The sequence below is a fragment of the Octopus sinensis genome, linkage group LG7 (assembly GCF_006345805.1).
Source record: "Octopus sinensis linkage group LG7, ASM634580v1, whole genome shotgun sequence".
Lineage (NCBI taxonomy): Eukaryota > Metazoa > Mollusca > Cephalopoda > Octopoda > Octopodidae > Octopus > Octopus sinensis.
In genome coordinates this window covers 106,041,159-106,058,587 of record NC_043003.1, presented here as the reverse complement: position 1 = coordinate 106,058,587, position 17,429 = coordinate 106,041,159, and the positions used below count along the sequence as shown (strand labels likewise).

At 38.2% G+C, this 17,429-nt stretch overlaps 1 protein-coding gene across 1 annotated transcript in view; it reads left to right on the top strand.

The window, feature by feature from the left end:
* LOC115214509 (serine-rich adhesin for platelets-like) overlaps positions 1–17,429 on the top strand; it is a 98,205-nt gene that overhangs the window by 31,385 nt on the left and 49,391 nt on the right. Inside the window, exons 3-5 of the mRNA XM_036504416.1 lie at positions 7,853–8,053; positions 11,277–11,427; positions 14,232–14,334. Coding sequence (XP_036360309.1) covers positions 7,853–8,053; positions 11,277–11,427; positions 14,232–14,334 — 455 coding nt within the window. The remainder of the gene's footprint in view (positions 1–7,852; positions 8,054–11,276; positions 11,428–14,231; positions 14,335–17,429) is intronic.

Below are 17,429 nucleotides of genomic sequence, written 5' to 3'. Positions count from 1 at the left end.
ATTTAATTTTCTTTGATATGGATTCAGCCTTGAAATACAAACATACGCGCAAGTCGTTGTAGGATCGACTACTTACGACTAGCTTGCGCGGATGCGCGCAGCGGGACCACTGTTCGCTAGTAGTACCGGGGCAGCCTTCAATGCTAGAACAACTTACACCTTCACAACTTCTTGTTCTACGTCTCTCCGTCACGAGAGGAAAAAACGTCGCACAAAAAAGCACGTGCAACTCGTACACAAACCATAAGCAAAAACAAAAACCAAAAAAAACCTAGGTTTTCCTACATAGTTCCAAAATTTCTTTTAGAATTAATATAGGTTCAAATTCCACCCCTGTCAGTTGGAGGGGTGTAGCTCAAATAAATAGCCTACAACAGCGGAATACAGTTTTTTTTATTTTCAAAAGAAAATTGTACTCTCTCTCTTTACTCTTTTACCTGTTTCAGTCATTTGACTGCGGCCATGCTGGAGCACCGCCTTTAGTCGAGCAAATCGACCCCGGGACTTATTCTTTGTAAGCCCAGTACTTATTCTATCGGTCTCTTTTGCCGAACCGCTATGTGACGGGGACAGAAACACACCAGCATCGGTTGTCAAGGAATTCTAGAGAGACAAACACAGACAAACATATACACACACACACACACACACACACACACACACACACATATATATATATACATATATACGACGGGCTTCTTTCAGTTTCCGTCTACCAAATCCACTCACAAGGCATTGGTCGGCCCGAGGCTATAGTAGAAGACACTTGCCCAAGATGCTACGCGGTGGGACTGAACCCGGAACCATGTGGTTGGTTAGCAAGCTACTTACCACACAGCCACTCCTGTTTCTCTATTTTTTTTTTTTCACATTCCAAAAAATAAATTTCTCGTAATAATAATAATAATGAAATTATTGTATACAGTGCTCAGGTGCACCACAGTAGGAACAACTGTTTAAATTCCACCCCCAAAAGGAGAAAGGGTCGAAGTTCAACAGTAGATACAAAGGCTAAATTTTTAAAAAATGCACTCCGTTGATGAATCCACAAATAAACAAATGTCAAATGGTTACAGAAATGCTCCCTATTCCCCGGATTACCGAGGAATAAAGTTTTCCAACACAACCTGCAAACAGGCAACAGTTCACAAATACATTTTCGGTACTAGCAGCGTAGACTGGACCCGGTTTGCGCACACGCGCAGACGCGCGTCCGTGCTAGCCAGACGTAGACAGTCGATCCTACGAGCTGACTGGCGCATGCACGATATATACGATATATACTTGTATCGATATATACTTGTATCGATATATACTTGTATCGATATATACTTGTATATGATATATACTTGTATATATCGTATATATACAAGTATATATCGATACAAGTATATATCGTATATATCGTGCATGCGCCAGTCAGCTCGTAGGATCGACTGCCTACGTCTGGCTAGCACGGACGCGCGTCTGCGCAAACCGGGTCCAGTCTACGCTACTAGTACCTACATTTTCAACAAGAGTTTACAATAATTAACAGTTTCAACAATAAAAGATAACAACTTACAGAGCGCAACAAAACACGACCAGAGTCTTCAACCGGAAGCAAGCTTCTTCCGACACAACCACGACTGCGCATGTTTAGGGCGGCCTCCTGGCAGAACCGGTAGCACGCCGGACGAAATGCTTAACAGTATTTCGTCTACCGCTACGTTCTGAGTTCACATTCCGCCGAGGTCGACTTTACTTTTCATCCTTTCGGGGTCGATAAATTAAGTACCAGTCACGCACTGGGGTTGATGTAATCGACTTAATCCGTTTGTCTGTCCTTGTTTGTCCCCTCTATGTTTAGCCCCTTGTGGGCAGTAAAGAAATAACCACGACTGCGCATGCTTGTTTAATGTGTCTTTTTTTCTTTCCTTTTTCATTGGGGTTTGGAGGTGGGGGTTATACAAGGGAGGTGAGAGTGCATGGGTGGTTAGAGTTTTGCACTGGCGATCGTAAGGTCATTGTTTCGATTCCTAGACTGGAACGTGCATTGTATTCTTGAGCAAAACACTTCATTTCACGTTGTTCCCGTCCACTGAACGGACCAGTATTTCATCCAGGGGTAATGTTGAGATCTCGTTCATTTATAGGTCATGGAAACTAGATAGTCAGCCCTATGAATTCTGGGACTTGAAACAGTACTTACTTATATGCGGGAAATTTCAAGCAGGTGCAGCGACAACAAAGCCACTCCTTTTGGATTTTCTTTTTGCTTATATAAGTAATGTTTTCTAGTCTAGGTACAAGGCCCGAAATTTTGGGAGAGGGGAGAGAGGGGGCGTCGATTAGATCGACGTCAGTTACGCAACTGCTACTTAATTTTTTGATCCCGAAAGGATGAAAGCAAAGTCGACCTCGGCGGAATTTGAACTCAGAACGTAACGGCAGAGTAAATACCTATTTCTTTACTACACACAAGGGGCTAAACACAGAGGAGACAAACAAGGACATACAAACGGATTAAGTCGATTATATCGGCCCCAGTGCGTAACTGGTACTTAATTTATCGACCCCGAAAGGATGAAAGGCAAAGTCGACCTCGGCGTAATTTGAACTCAGAACGTAACGGCAGACGAAATATGGCTACGCACTTCACCCAGCGTGCTAACGATTCTGCCAGCTCGCCGCCCTTTTGCTTATATAAGTAATATCATTTTCACCGTATGCAGGTAAAGTACTTTTTACTCGCGCAGCGTGCATTAATATCACTAAGTGGTTTTCCTTTGATTGCAAGCTGGGTTTATAATATAAGTAAATAAAATTGATTTTGTTTATTTTGGTGATATTAGCATAATATTAGCATCACTTTTAGATAATCCATAGAGATCTTTAATAAATTATCTAATGTCTAAGTATATAACAAAAGTCTAGCTATCAATGAATAGACCTCAACATATCAATACTAATGTATTCATTATTGTAATTATTGATCACCAATGAATCCAAAGACAGTATTTATGTTAATTACCTTATAGAACATGAATCAATGGATTTATGAAGAAAAAAAAAAAAACCTCATTAACTTGATGTTACAAATAGGGTTTCATTGAATTAGTCTCTTTGTATAATTATTTTCAGAAGCCTTCGTTTATTTTTGACTCACCCGGTTAGAAGTAATATTGTAATCTATCTGTCTATGTATCTATATTTATCTATCTTTGGTTGCGCACTTTCAGCGGACAAATTACCAATTCGCTGTATTTCTGCTTCTAAGTCGATGCAGAACAAAAATCTCAAGGAGCTGCGTTTATGAAGTAGAAAAGGTCTCTTCCTGCTCTTAGACACACCAACGCACACGCACTCATGCACATATACACGCATATACACACACATATGCATAGTTCATGAATACATTCATGCACACACACACACACACACACACATATATATATATATATAGAAATTCGGGGTGAGTACTTGATAATTATAAGCACCTGTGTATACCGTTTGGTGGTGCAGGTGGTGGAGTAAATTGATCAAAATAAAAACATGATGCCAAGGATTCAGCGGTACATATGTTTCGGGCCTTTATTAGACAGATTTATAACAATGCATAATGTATGTCTGTGGCCTTCTTCAGCCGCGCACAACAGCTTCCACAAGGACATGTGTTACATCAAAAATTCTTGGTTGGGGATGCAAATCCTCTCATTCGCGTACTACATAATGCGGCAACAGCATAGAATTGAAGCGTCCATCTCTTTCTTCTCTCAATGTAGAATGAGGAAATTTGGATGTTGAAGTAATGTAAATAAATAAATACATATATAGACGTGAAGATGGAGGGGCGAGAATTCAGGACGAGGGATAAAAATGTATGTATAAAAAGTGTAAGTATAGAAAATATAAAATGTAGAGTATAAAGATATAAAGGGATATAAGGAGATGTAAAGGGGGTATAAAGAATATAAAGAAATATAAAGAAATATAAATGAATGTAAAGGCATAAGGTTATAAAGTAAAGATAGAAACAGAAATAAAAGTAAAAAGTAAAAAAATAAAAATAGGAATAAACATGATAAAAATGTAAAAAAATATAAAGATAAGGGATGTATAGAGGTTACGGACCAAACATGGTGGTCAGGAGATTGATAAAGTTTAGTTGTAGAAGTTATATATATATATATATATTATATATATATATATATTATATATATATATATATATATTATATATATATATATAGTAAGAATACATACATGCTTATACAAACTCTTTCTCACACACACACATTTTTGCAAAACCTTCTTGATACAGTCGCAATATTTCTTAAATTAAAAGTTATTCATTATATAATAAAAGACTCAAAAAACAAAATGACACGAAGGATCTTTTCGGTTTGAACGGCAGTTTTTAACATAATTTCTAGGTAACTAAAACATTTTAAACTTCGTATACTGGTAGAATGTGTTTATAAAACATCTTTTTCTCTTGGCTTTATTGAGAAAATTCTATAGTTTGTAAGATATTTGTTGTTTTTTCTTCAATTTCTGCAATTTCAACCAATCACTGACGTCCATTGAGGTAAAAAAAACATTCTGTGCCGTATGAATATGTCCCTCGTTTAAGAAACAGATTGGGTTTATTTACATTTGTGAAGAAAAAAAAAGATACCCTTCCCCCCACCCCTAACCCTAACACTAACCCTAACCCTAACAAACCCTAACCCTAAAACAGATTGAAATGCAATAGATCGATACTAGGGTCATAATTATGGGTGACAATTTCATATGACTCCGCTAGAAAAAGCTGCCGTTCAAACTGAAAAGATCCGACACGAAATCTCTGAAAAGAAGTTTTTGTATTGTGTCTAAATATTCGCTGTTTGGATTTTCAAAGACGCCGTTTATCTTCTAATATATGTGTTTGAAATACCAAACAACGAAAGCAGCAAGCGTCCAGAAATTTGAAGACAGATCTCGCACATTTTATTGTTTAAGCCAATATGTTGGTGTGCAAATGATGCTCTGTCATTTTGTCCGAAGAGAATAGCAAAGAATTTGATACCGTGCCTGTAACTCAACATTTGCTCTGTATTTCTTCGTATAGTGGTTTTTTGGCGCGATATTTCTAAAACAAATTGCACCATTTTGAATTATTAGATGAGGTAGGTCTTACCTTTCTAAACCGTGCACTGTTAGTGGAATAACCCGAACCTATATTTTTGTTAATGTGCATATATTTGTTACTGAAACACAGCTAGGTCTGAAACACAGCAACTAAAAATCTTTCCTATGAGCAACAACAAAATTACATTTGAAGCTTCAGGAAGGGAAACCCATGCGATAGCGTTGTCTGGTAGCGGAGATATTAGACATTAGACACTTATGTAACGCTACAGTTAAATAAGCAATATATCAATAGAGCTCCGCTCGAAACGTTAAACCCTCCTTCTTTCCTTCTTTCCCGAGCGTCCAATAATACTATATTTGTTCCACGTCCTCGCGTTGTGTTTTTTTTTGTGCTTTCTTGTTTGGATTAACAATATATATATATATATATATATATATATAAATCAATAAATGGTGGGGTTGTGTTGACCGCGCGTGGAGAAATGATAGGCAAGGAAAAATTATAAAAAGGCAGAATGCTAAGTTGAAGGTAAATATTAATGAAAATGGGTGTATGGAAAATTAAAAGAAAATTTTTTTTTAATATACATATATTAATTCCAACCGGTTTTCGTCGCAATGCGACTTTTCAAGAATTGTAAGGTGAAAAGAAAATTTTTTTTTATAATTGAGGATGGGGAAAAAAGAAAATTACAATGTTTTTGGCAAAAAAATAATAAACATATACAAAAATTAAAAAATAGGTACACCGATAGATTGTAAAGTCTTTGTGTATCTCGAGTTCAATGATAGTCCTTGGAAAAATTACCTTGGCGGATTAAGATCCATGTGATTAAATCCATGTGGTGTTTAATTTAGGATGTTTGTTAAATGAATGTCAAAGCTAATCCAAACATGAAAACACAACAACGCGAGGACGTGGAACAAGTATAGTATTATTATTGGACGCTCAGGAAAGAAGGAGGGTTTAACGCTTCGAGCGGAGCTCTTCGTCAGAAACATAGCAAAAGGAAAGATCCAAAGAAGGGAAAACTGAGGAAAACAAATCGCCAACGGTACACACGCGGTCACATTATAAATATATATATATATTCATTATTGAATTGATAAAAGGTGGTTTTTATTTAATTTATATATATATATACGAGGGGCGTTCAATAAGTAATGCCCCTGACCCACTTCCCATAGCAGTAGAGCAACGACACTTGGCACAGTTATTAGTCTTTTCCTACATAGGAACTACCCAGAGTTATGCATTTCTCCCATCGTTTGATACAACTCTGGAGACCGTTTTTGTAGAAGACCCCAGCTTGGTCCTCCAACCACGACGTGACTTCAGAAATCAAGGCTGCATCATCTGGGAAACGCTTTCCTTTCAAAATCAACTTCATGGCTGGGAAGAGGTGAAAATCAGAGGGTGCAAGGGGAGGAGTTCATAGCTGCACGCCTGTGCTTCTGATCTGGCGACACGCGAGTTGTGGACCGGAGCGTTGTCCTGCAGGAGGAGGATGCCTTTGCTGATCTTGCCCCGCCTCTTGATTTTGATAGCTTCTCTTAATTTCCTCAAAAGTGAAGCATAATAGGCTCCTGTAATTGTGGTACCCTTTGCCAGGAAATCTGTCATCACTACTCCGTCCTGGTCCCAGAAGACTGTGAGCATAACCTTGTCAGCGGAGGGCTGCACCCTTGCCTTCTTTGGAGGAGGTGAGTCACGGTGCTTTCACTGCATTGACTGGGCTTTGGTCTATGGATCATAGTGATGGACCCAGGTTTTATCCTGTGTGATCAGTCTTTTGAAATATTTTGACTCATCTTCTTGGCACATCTCCAAATTCATCCTCGAGCACTCAACGCGTTCTTGCTTGGAAAGGTGTGAACAACCTGGAAATCCATCTGGCAGACACCTTTTGCATATGCAAATGGTCATGAATGATAGTTTCCACAGACCCGGTACTAATCTTGACCTTATGGGCTATTTGGCGAATAGTTATGCATTGACCTTCCAAAATGGCAGCCTCAACTTGACGGACAGACGTCTCATCAACGGCAGAAGGGGGCGACCAGATCTGGGAGCTGTTTCCACAGAGTTCCGACTATGTTTGAATTCACAATGCCAGCGTTTTACAAGGTCATATGATGGGGCATCATCACCATAAGTTACTTTCATTTCATCAAAAGTCTCCCGTGGTGTGCGTCCTTTCAAATACAAAAACCAGATCACTGCTCGACACTCAACAGGCTCCATTTCACACTTGACTCAGTTCAAACACCTGTAAATCAGAAACCACAATTAGTTCAGAGCTGTAATTCGCCACTTAATCTATAGAGGTATAAATAAGTGCACATGCAAAATTTCAGCTAGATCAAACAACTGCAAGTGGGTCAGGGGCATTACTTATTGAACGCCCCCGTGTATATATATATATAATATAATATTATATATATAATATATATATATATATATATATTATATTTTTGTGAAATTTGATTTAGTATTTCTAAATTGAATTTTTCCCTGTAAGTTTGGAATAATATTCCCTCCTATTTTTTATTATTATTATTATTATTATTATTATTATTATTATTATTATTATTATTATTATTATATATGCTTTATTTTTATATTTTGAGTCCTTCATCTGTTTTTTTTTTTCGCTCTTCTTCGACAGTAGTTAACAACAATGAAGCAAAACAATTATTCTCTGAATAACATTAATTACTAATTTCTGTTTCAGGGACATGTAATGGTACTGCAACTATCAGCGATTGTGGTTACTGCGTGGGCGGTGTGACTAATAGAACACAAAAATATGGTTTTGATTGCAACGATGTTTGCAATGGTACAGCATATAAAGACAATTGCGGATACTGTGTCAATGGGGAAAAGAAAAATGGAAGCGACTTTCAAGATTGCGCAGGAACTTGCCACGCACCAGGTATTTCTGTCTATCTAGCTAGCTACCTACCGACATACCTACATACCTACCAAACTACAGATCTATCTATCTATCTATCTGTTTGTCAGTCTGTCTGTCTATGTATCTATATTTATCTATCTATATGTATTTATCTGGAGGCGCAATGGCCCAGTGGTTAAGGCAGCGGGCTCGTGGTCGTAGGATCGCGGTTTCGATTCCCAGACCGGGCATTGTGAGTGTTTATTGATCTAATATACCTAAAGCTCCACGAGGCTCCGGCAGGGGTGGTGGCGAACCCTGCTGTAGTCTTTCACCACAACTTTCTCTCTTTCTTCCTGTTTCTGTTGTACCTGTATTTCAAAGGGCCAGCCTTGTCACACTCACGCTGAATCTCCCCGAGAACCACGTGAAGGGTACACGTGTCTGTGGAGTGCTCAGCCACTTGCACGTTAATAAATGAGCTGCGGCGTCACTGGTGCCAAGCTGTATCGGCCTTTACCTTTCCCTTGGGTAACATCGGTGGCGTGGAGAGGGGAGGCTGGTATGCATGGGCGACTGCTGGTCTTCCATAAACAACCTTGCCAAGACTTGTGACTCGGAGGGTAACTTTCTAGGTGCAATCCCACGGTCATTTATGACCGAAGAGGGTCACAAAAAAATATCTATTTATCTATCAGTCTATGAACGTGCGTATGTATGTATTTGTCAGGTTGTTTGTGAGCGCTACTGCTAACATATAATCCAGTTCAAGCTGCTGCTTGGTCGGGTCGGCGGCGACTAAACTTGCGACCCCACTAAGCTTGGTTAGTAAAGGAGGGTGGTTGGGAACCCTGCAAGATGAAAAACAAAACTGTCACAGGACGGATGAACTCTTTAAAGTCAACCCCCATCCAATACTGTGTACACAATCTTGGTCTTGCTATTTCTCACGGATCACGGTTGGTCCTGCAGCAATAACGCCGGGCGAAATGCTTGGCAGTATTTCGTCTGCCGCTACGTTCTGAGTTCAAATTCTGCCGAGGTCGGCTTTGCCTTTCTTCCTTTCGGGGTCGATTAAATAAGTACCAGTTACGCACTGGAGTCGATATAATCGACTTAATCCGTTTGTCTGTCCTTGGTTCTCCCCTCCGTGTCTAGCCCTTTGTGGGTAGTAAAGAAATAGGTATTTCGTCTGCCGTTACGTTCTGAGTTCAAATTCCGCTGAGGTCGGCTTTGCCTTTCATCCTTTTGGAGTCGATTAAATAAGTACCAGTTACGCACTGGAGTCGATATAATCAACTTAATCCGTTTGTCTGTCCTTGTTTGTCCGCTCTATGTTTAGCCCCCTGTGGGCAATAAAGAAATATATTATCGATATACTGATGAATTTGGTGCAGAAAATGCAGCGGCTGCGCAGAGGGTGGTTGACATGTTTTCAACAGTGGTTAGGCACAACAGGTTCAGTCGGCAGAGCAGCATGAGAATCAAAACGTAGGCATGGTGTCCTACATCACCAGGAGTGAGTGACCCCTAGTACTTGTTAGGGCATCGCTATACGAGTAGAAAAACACTGACGTGAAACCTGCGGTTCCAAGGCAGTCAATGTTGAGTAGGTCTTTTGGGGGTATCTGCCATCGTTTTTCAGGGAGTGAAATTGGTTGTGAGCAAAGCCTCTCACTTAAAAAGCATCATACACATGCATCGCTTGACGTTCCAGCATCGTCTTCCTATATTTGAGAACGAATAAACGAATAAACGGCGGCAATCGCACACACCCACATGCACACACACACATGCACACACACACATGCACACACACACACACACACATATATGCATGTATATATATTCATACACCCCCCCCACTCACACACACATGTATGTTTATATGTAAGCATGTAGGAGCACTCCGTCGGTTACGACGACGAGGGTCCCAGCTGCTCGTGAAATTTACGTGCAAGTGGCTGAGCACTCCACAGACACGTGTACCCCTTAACGTAGTTCTCAGGGAGATTCAGCGTGACACAAAGTGTGACAAGGCCGGCCCTTTGAAATACAGGTACAACTCATGTTTGCCAGCTGAATGGACTGGAGCAACGTGAAATAAAGTGTCTTGCTCAAGGACACAACGCGTCACCCGGAATCGAACTCACGACCTTACAATCGTGAGCCGAATGCCCTAACCACTAAGCCACGCGCCTTCACGTATGCATGTACGTACGTGCATATGTACGTACATCCGCATGTATCCATGTAGTAATCTATCAATGTGTGTGTGTCTTGCTGTTGTATCTCTAATGATAACATACGGGCTACTTCTTTTCCACTTCCGTTATCATTACTATTGGTCTATTAGTTAGACATTTAACCAATCGAATGTTAGCTTAATCGTTTAGTAATCAGATTAGTTTGTCTAAGTCCTTTCGTCGCCATCTGTTATCTCGCTACTAAGCAAAATTATCAATTCTGTCTCTTAAATTAACAGGAAAGAGGAAGCGTCTCTGAGGAAGGCGATGGAGAGACGAAGGGGGGTGGAGAGAAAGAAAAGAAGGAAAAGTCTTTGTCTCTTACCTTCTTTTCCCCTCTTTATCTCCTTCCTCTCCGTTTGTCTCCCTTCTTTTTTCTCACAATACCCCTGTCTTATACTTTCCATTCCATATGTTCAGCCTATGTAACTGGTCTTCCAATTCCTTCAACGAAATCATCTTTAAGAGGCGATGAGAATTTTGACTTCGTTCAGGAGAATAACAGAAATGGGGGATTCTTTTTTGTCACACATTCATATCGCTGCTTAATCATTATAACAATTAAATCTCTCTATATAAAGCTGAAGTTGTCTGTATATGTGGCAGGTTTGGTAGCCTTCAACTAACACTATCTCCTCCGAGACCCTGCGGCGCAAATTGACCAAAATTGAGAGTATGATAGAAGAAGGCTTGCTCCTCATTTCGTAGAAGAAAAAAATTCAAATCGAACCATGTTAACACCAAAAATTATTTACATCAAAAAGGTGCTTTTTTTCTATGAAAATCCCTATTTTTACGATTTTTTGACTGCTGCGTCACCATTTTTCGGTGTATTTCAACAAGAAGAATGTTCACTAGAAGAGAATAACAAGCTACATAATGCAAAATTTTTACTTTTCAAAAATTCCACTTCTAAAGGGTCGAAAAGAAAACAAGCCCGATCAACGCTGGGCTATACTGCTAGTTTCCTACTATATATATATATTCTATATCTATATTTTTTCAACCTATTACAGGTCAAACAGCGTACAAAGCCTACCAGAACAACTATACATGTAACCAATGCGTGCAATGGAATGAAACTTTACCTGATGGGTTCAAAGACGCTTGTGGCGTATGTAATGGAAATAATGCTACATGTACCGACTGCGCTGGCGTAATTAACGGGTAAGTCAAATAATCTTATTAGGTATTTAAGTGACTATGTATATATAGAGAAAATTAGGAAAGTACAACAGATATGTGTGTGTGTGTGTATTTGTGTGTGTATATATTATGAAGTTCATAAGACAATCAATTATTCCTTTGTCATCTCCCTTCCTTATTACCACTCTATACTCGGCAAACATTTCGTTCTGAAATACACATACATTGAATTCGACACCGGTTTATTAGCCTCGCAATGCCTCAGCGATATATATATATATATATATATATATATATATATATATACTCTTTACTCTTTACTCTTTTACATGTTTCAGCAGTCATTTGACTGCGGCCATGCTGGAGCACCGCCTTTAGTCGAGCAACTCGACCCCGGGACTTATTCTTTGTAAGACCAGTACTTATTCTATCGGTCTCTTTTGCCGAACCGCTAAGTGACGGGGACGTAAACACACCATCATCGGTTGTCAAGCAATGCTAGGAATACAAACACAGACACACAAACACATACATACATATACATATATATACATATATATGACAGGCTTCTTTCAGTTTCCGTCTACCAAATCCACTCACAAGGTATTGGTCGGCCCGGGGCCATAGCAGAAGACACTTGCCCAAGATGCCATGCAGTGGGACTGAACCCGGAAGCATGTGGTTGGTTAGCAATCTACTTACCACACAGCCACTCCTGCGCCTATATATATATATATATATATATATATATATATATATATATATATATATATATATATATATATATATATATATATAATATATATATATATATTATATATATAATATATATAATATATATATATATAGAATATATTATATATATATAGATTAATATATATTTCTGTATGTATGTATATGTATGTATTCAGTTAGAGGTTATGTTAGCCTCTTGACGGGATGATTCATCCAAGGAAATACTGGTTCAATAACTAATATTTTGTTGGGGAATTGATTTCCTTAAAATAATAGGTTTGCATATAAACTGTAGTTTCTATAAATGCAAAGGAAAAAAGAAGAAAATGGAGATTTTGAAGTTAATAAGTGTTTATTATCTGTAACAAATCGATCATTATCCCTTACAGCTGTTTCGATTATACACAGTGAAGTTAATTAAGTATTATATTCATATTTTTGAGCATAATCTCTTCAGAGACAAAAAGTACCACTAGATGTTATGTATGTTCGTTTGTAAGTTCATTGTAGTACACTAAATGATACTATTTATGGTTTGTATCTATACAGGTGTTTGCAGATTGGTTGGAGGTAGGATTGATTAGGTAAACAGAATAATAAATGAATGAATAAATAGAGATTATAGAGTAAATTACAATAAAAATAAAGTACAATGTAAATAAAGTACAATATAAATAAAATAAGGAAGTAAAGTACCTTTGTAAGTTGTGTATAAAGTTGAGAAAATGTGTATGTATATAACATAATTGCACACATATAGACCTACACGTGTTCATACATTCATCTGTACGTCCATACATGTATATGTATGCATACAAACACACATTCACATTTATTTACATACATTTACGCATAGGCACAAATCATCACGTACACAGACATCATCATACATACGTATGTGTGCGTGTGTATATGTATATGTATATATGTATGTATGCACATATGCATTAATCCGTATGCATGTCGACATATACATATACATATACACACGCACACATACATGAATGCACGCGTATATACATACATACATATAAATATATATATGTACACATAATTACATTTACACTTTTATTATTCATCACCCCTAAGAAGAAATCGATATGGATCCATATTGATCGGTTAAATTCGATTTGCTGGTGCAATTTTGAATAATGAATAATGCCGTATAGCGCTTCTTGAGAAGTGCAATTAGCATAACGGTTTCTAAAAGCTGTCACGTCCGAACACATAATCAATATATCCTTGGCCTGCAGAGTAGCCTGCGGTATACGCATCCACATCCCTTGGAGGTTTACTGCTTCGGAGGTTCCGCTAGCTGTGAAACATATGTAGCCCGGATATTATCTACTCCATTCTTTAACTCTGTGTGTGTGTGTGTGTGTGTGTGTGTGTGTGTGTGTGTGTGTGTGTGTGTGTGTGTGTGTGTGTGTGTGTGTGTGTGTTTGTGTGTGTGTGAATAGAGAGAAATGCTACTCGTGCAAAGCAGCATGCTAGTAAACGAATCAGACTCGAAAGATTGGAATTGAATGGAAGCTACAGTAATCCCACGCCATATCGCGGTTCGCCTATCGCGGTTTATTATTTAAGCTTACGTCGATTCCTCCGTGGTGTTGTTTTGCATTTATAATAAAATAAATATATACAAATTATAGAAATGATTTCAAAAATATGCAGTACTGTTTCTACTTCGTGGATTTTCACCTATCACGGGGTGGGGGTTGGAACACCTGCGATAGCCGAGAGATTCTGTATCTAAGTGTCATAGGTGTATGTTGTTGTAGCTGCATACTATTGTTAGTTTTTATCGCTTATCAACCATATCAATTTTCATGATTCTATGTGTTCATTAATTAGGGCAATTAATTTTGATTTCTGAATGACTCGCTGAAACAAAAGAAAAACTACCTTCGTGAAAAGGACACGAGCCTATGAGAGAATGTTCTAGCATGCATTTCTAGTTTTTATCAAGTTGGAACGAAGCACATCGATGCATTTGTTCCACAGATTCCCGAACCTCCGTTAATGTTTTCATGCTTACATCGTCTTATCATATATAACTGCTAAATGTGAAATATATTTTTCATTAAAAGAACGTCGCTTAAAGACCAGTGTGGAGTGTGTAACGGAAACGGCTCAGGCTGTTTTAGTATCATCGAAGTGATACCGAAGATAATTCCGGAATATGTGGAAAAGGTGAGTGAAAACGCACCGGGTGAAAGCATATAAAACACACACACACACACACACATGCACACACACACACACACACACACACACACACATGCACATATACATATGTATGTATATGTGTGTGTGTATATATATATATATATATACAATAATATGTTACATTACTCGATAGTCACAGATAAAACTCTGAGTTTCAGATGCCGAAGTGGGAATGCCCACTTCGGCATCTGAAACTAAGAGTTTTATCTTGACTACCGAGTAATGTAACATATTATTGTATAGATAAATTTCCTATATTTACATAATATTGAGGTCTCTTTCTTTCTTTGGTTATCTTACCGTTTTACCAATATATATATTATATATATATATAATAAATGCCAAAACGAATTTGTGTGTCAGACTTTGACCTCCTCTCTCACTATTCAGTGGAGGCACATGGCCTAGTGGTTAGAGCAGCGGATTCGCGGTCGAGGGATCGTGGGTTCGAATCTCAGACCGGGTGATGTGTATGTTTATGAGCGAAAACACCTAAGCTCCACATGGCTCCGGCAGAAGGTAATGGCGAACTTCTGCTGACTCTTTCGCCACAACTTTCTCTCACTCTTTCCTTCTGCATCTTGCAGCTCACCTGCGACGGACCGGTGCCCCGTCCAGGTGGTGAACCTATACGCCAAGGAAACTGGGAAACCGGCCCTTATGAGCCAGGCATGGCTCGAGAAGGAACAAACTTAAAACTCACTATTCAATGACACTTCTACTATTCCTTTTGCTGGGGCGAGAGTACTAGTAGGCATAAAAACGGTGAAGGTGGTCGTAGATTGACAGTTGGGCTGGTAATGAGGTGATAGTAATAGTATGAGCTGTAGTTGTGATAGAGGCGGAGGTGACGGTGATGATGGTGGTGGTGGTTGTAGCTGAGGTGGTCAAGCATGACGGTAATAGTAAGGGACATGAAAGACAATGGTGATGGTGGTAGAGGAGAAGGCATTGAAGTTAAAGGTGTTGGTGGTGGCGTCAAAATTCTGAATGGTGTGTGTATGGTAGTTGTTGTGGCGATGATGATGGTACTGGTGATGGTGAGAGGTAAAACAACCAACAGAAAGAGCGAGAGAGAGAGAGAGAGGTTAGACAGAAAGAGTGTACTGACCCCCGAATGGGAAGACAAAAAATGATGTTTATTATGGAGCTTTGCAATAAGTTCCAAGTCGACAAATTATATCATTGTTTCAAGGAAAATTGTTCATTGCTTGAAAAATATTGGTGAAGTTTAATAAAATTTAATATGTATTCAATGCATGAAGAGGTCATTGGGGCTCAAGGCCCAATAGAAGAGCCCTCCACAGGAGGTAGCTTAAAAGCCGGCCGATATATATATATATATATATATATATATATATATATATATATATAGATAGATAGATATTATATATAATATGGGTGTGTGTGATGTGTATAGAAGAATATATTAATAAAAAGAATTCCAACCTTGTCTGATTTTCACGTTTTATTTACAATCTTATAATGATATATTATAAGATAATATATTATAATTGAATAAAATAAAATGAAATAGTAGAATGTAAATATTCATTCTGATTGAACTAGTACTTATGCATTGAATTCTGCAATCTTCGGGTTCATGTAGTAGTGTTGACAGTATGCTTCACAATTTTTGACTGTAGCAAGATGATTGATTCGGGTGCTATAAATACAGCTGGGAGAGGCTCCAGAGTGCTAGGTTTTGCAAACTGTATTCTGACCAGTGTGTAGTATCACTCAATTACTTAAGCTGATTGGTGGTTGAGCTGATTGGTTTAGGCATCAGGCTTTGTTGGACATGTCAAGAGTCCTGTCTTGACCCTGGCCGAAGCAGCATGTTGAGTTATTTTAGAAATGTTGTAAATATCCTTTGTCAGAGATTTTTATATTTTTATATTTCAATTGTCATCATCATCATTGTCAGCACCTAATTATTGTTGCTAGTGGTGATGTGGTGGCAATAGAATTTTGACCCTACATAAGATCATTTTCCTGCTATCTTCATCTTGATCACCTTTAGTATTGGTTGTTGTTAGTGGTCATGGTCGTAGCAGTGGAAGTAAAGTAATACTCTAAGTATTATTATTATTGCTTATTTAGCTTGGGTTCGAATTTATCAATAAAATTCTTTCTCTGATTTTCTCTCGATTTCACTTGGGCTGTGTAATTTGTAGAATGGAAATATTAATATTATATATATATATATATATATATATCCACCCTTAGCATCCACCCTTAGGGGTAGCCATATTGAAATGGCAAATATACGTCACTATATATATTATATATATAAATACACACCCACACACACACATACATACATACACACACACACACCATTATATTATATATATATATATATATATACACACACCACACACACATACATACATACACACACATACATACATACATATACATATAATATTATATATATAATATATATATATATATATTATATATATATATATATGTATATGTATGTATGTATAGTGTGTGTATATGTATGTAGTGTGTGTGTGTTGTTGTATATATATATATATATGTGTGTGTGGTGTGTTGTGTGTATGTATGTATGTGTGTGGTGTGTGTGTGTAGTTATATATATATATATAATAGTGACGTATATTTGCCATTTCAATATGGCTACCCTTAAGGGTGGATGCTACTGTAGTTTTTAGCCCCAGGAGGACACACTCCTCCAGCTGGCCATAGACACACTTTCTGTGTCCTGTCAGTATTTGCAAAGGGAAGTCATCCTTCCCGTCTTCAACTTTTGATACACACGGACTCGAGTTTCGAGGTATTGACCTCTCGTCAGCGTGTGACAATCATAGTTGTCGCCGAGAATTAGATTTCCCTCACAAATACTTATACTTTTTCCAGCGTCCACGGTCGCTGATATTGAAAAAGTGAAATCAAACAATGATAAATATCAAAGTGAGTTATATACAGTAGCGGTAACACATCGTGACGTATATTTGCCATTTCAATATGGCTACCCCTAAGGGTGGTGGATGCTACTGTAGTTTTTAGCCCCAGGAGGACACACTCCT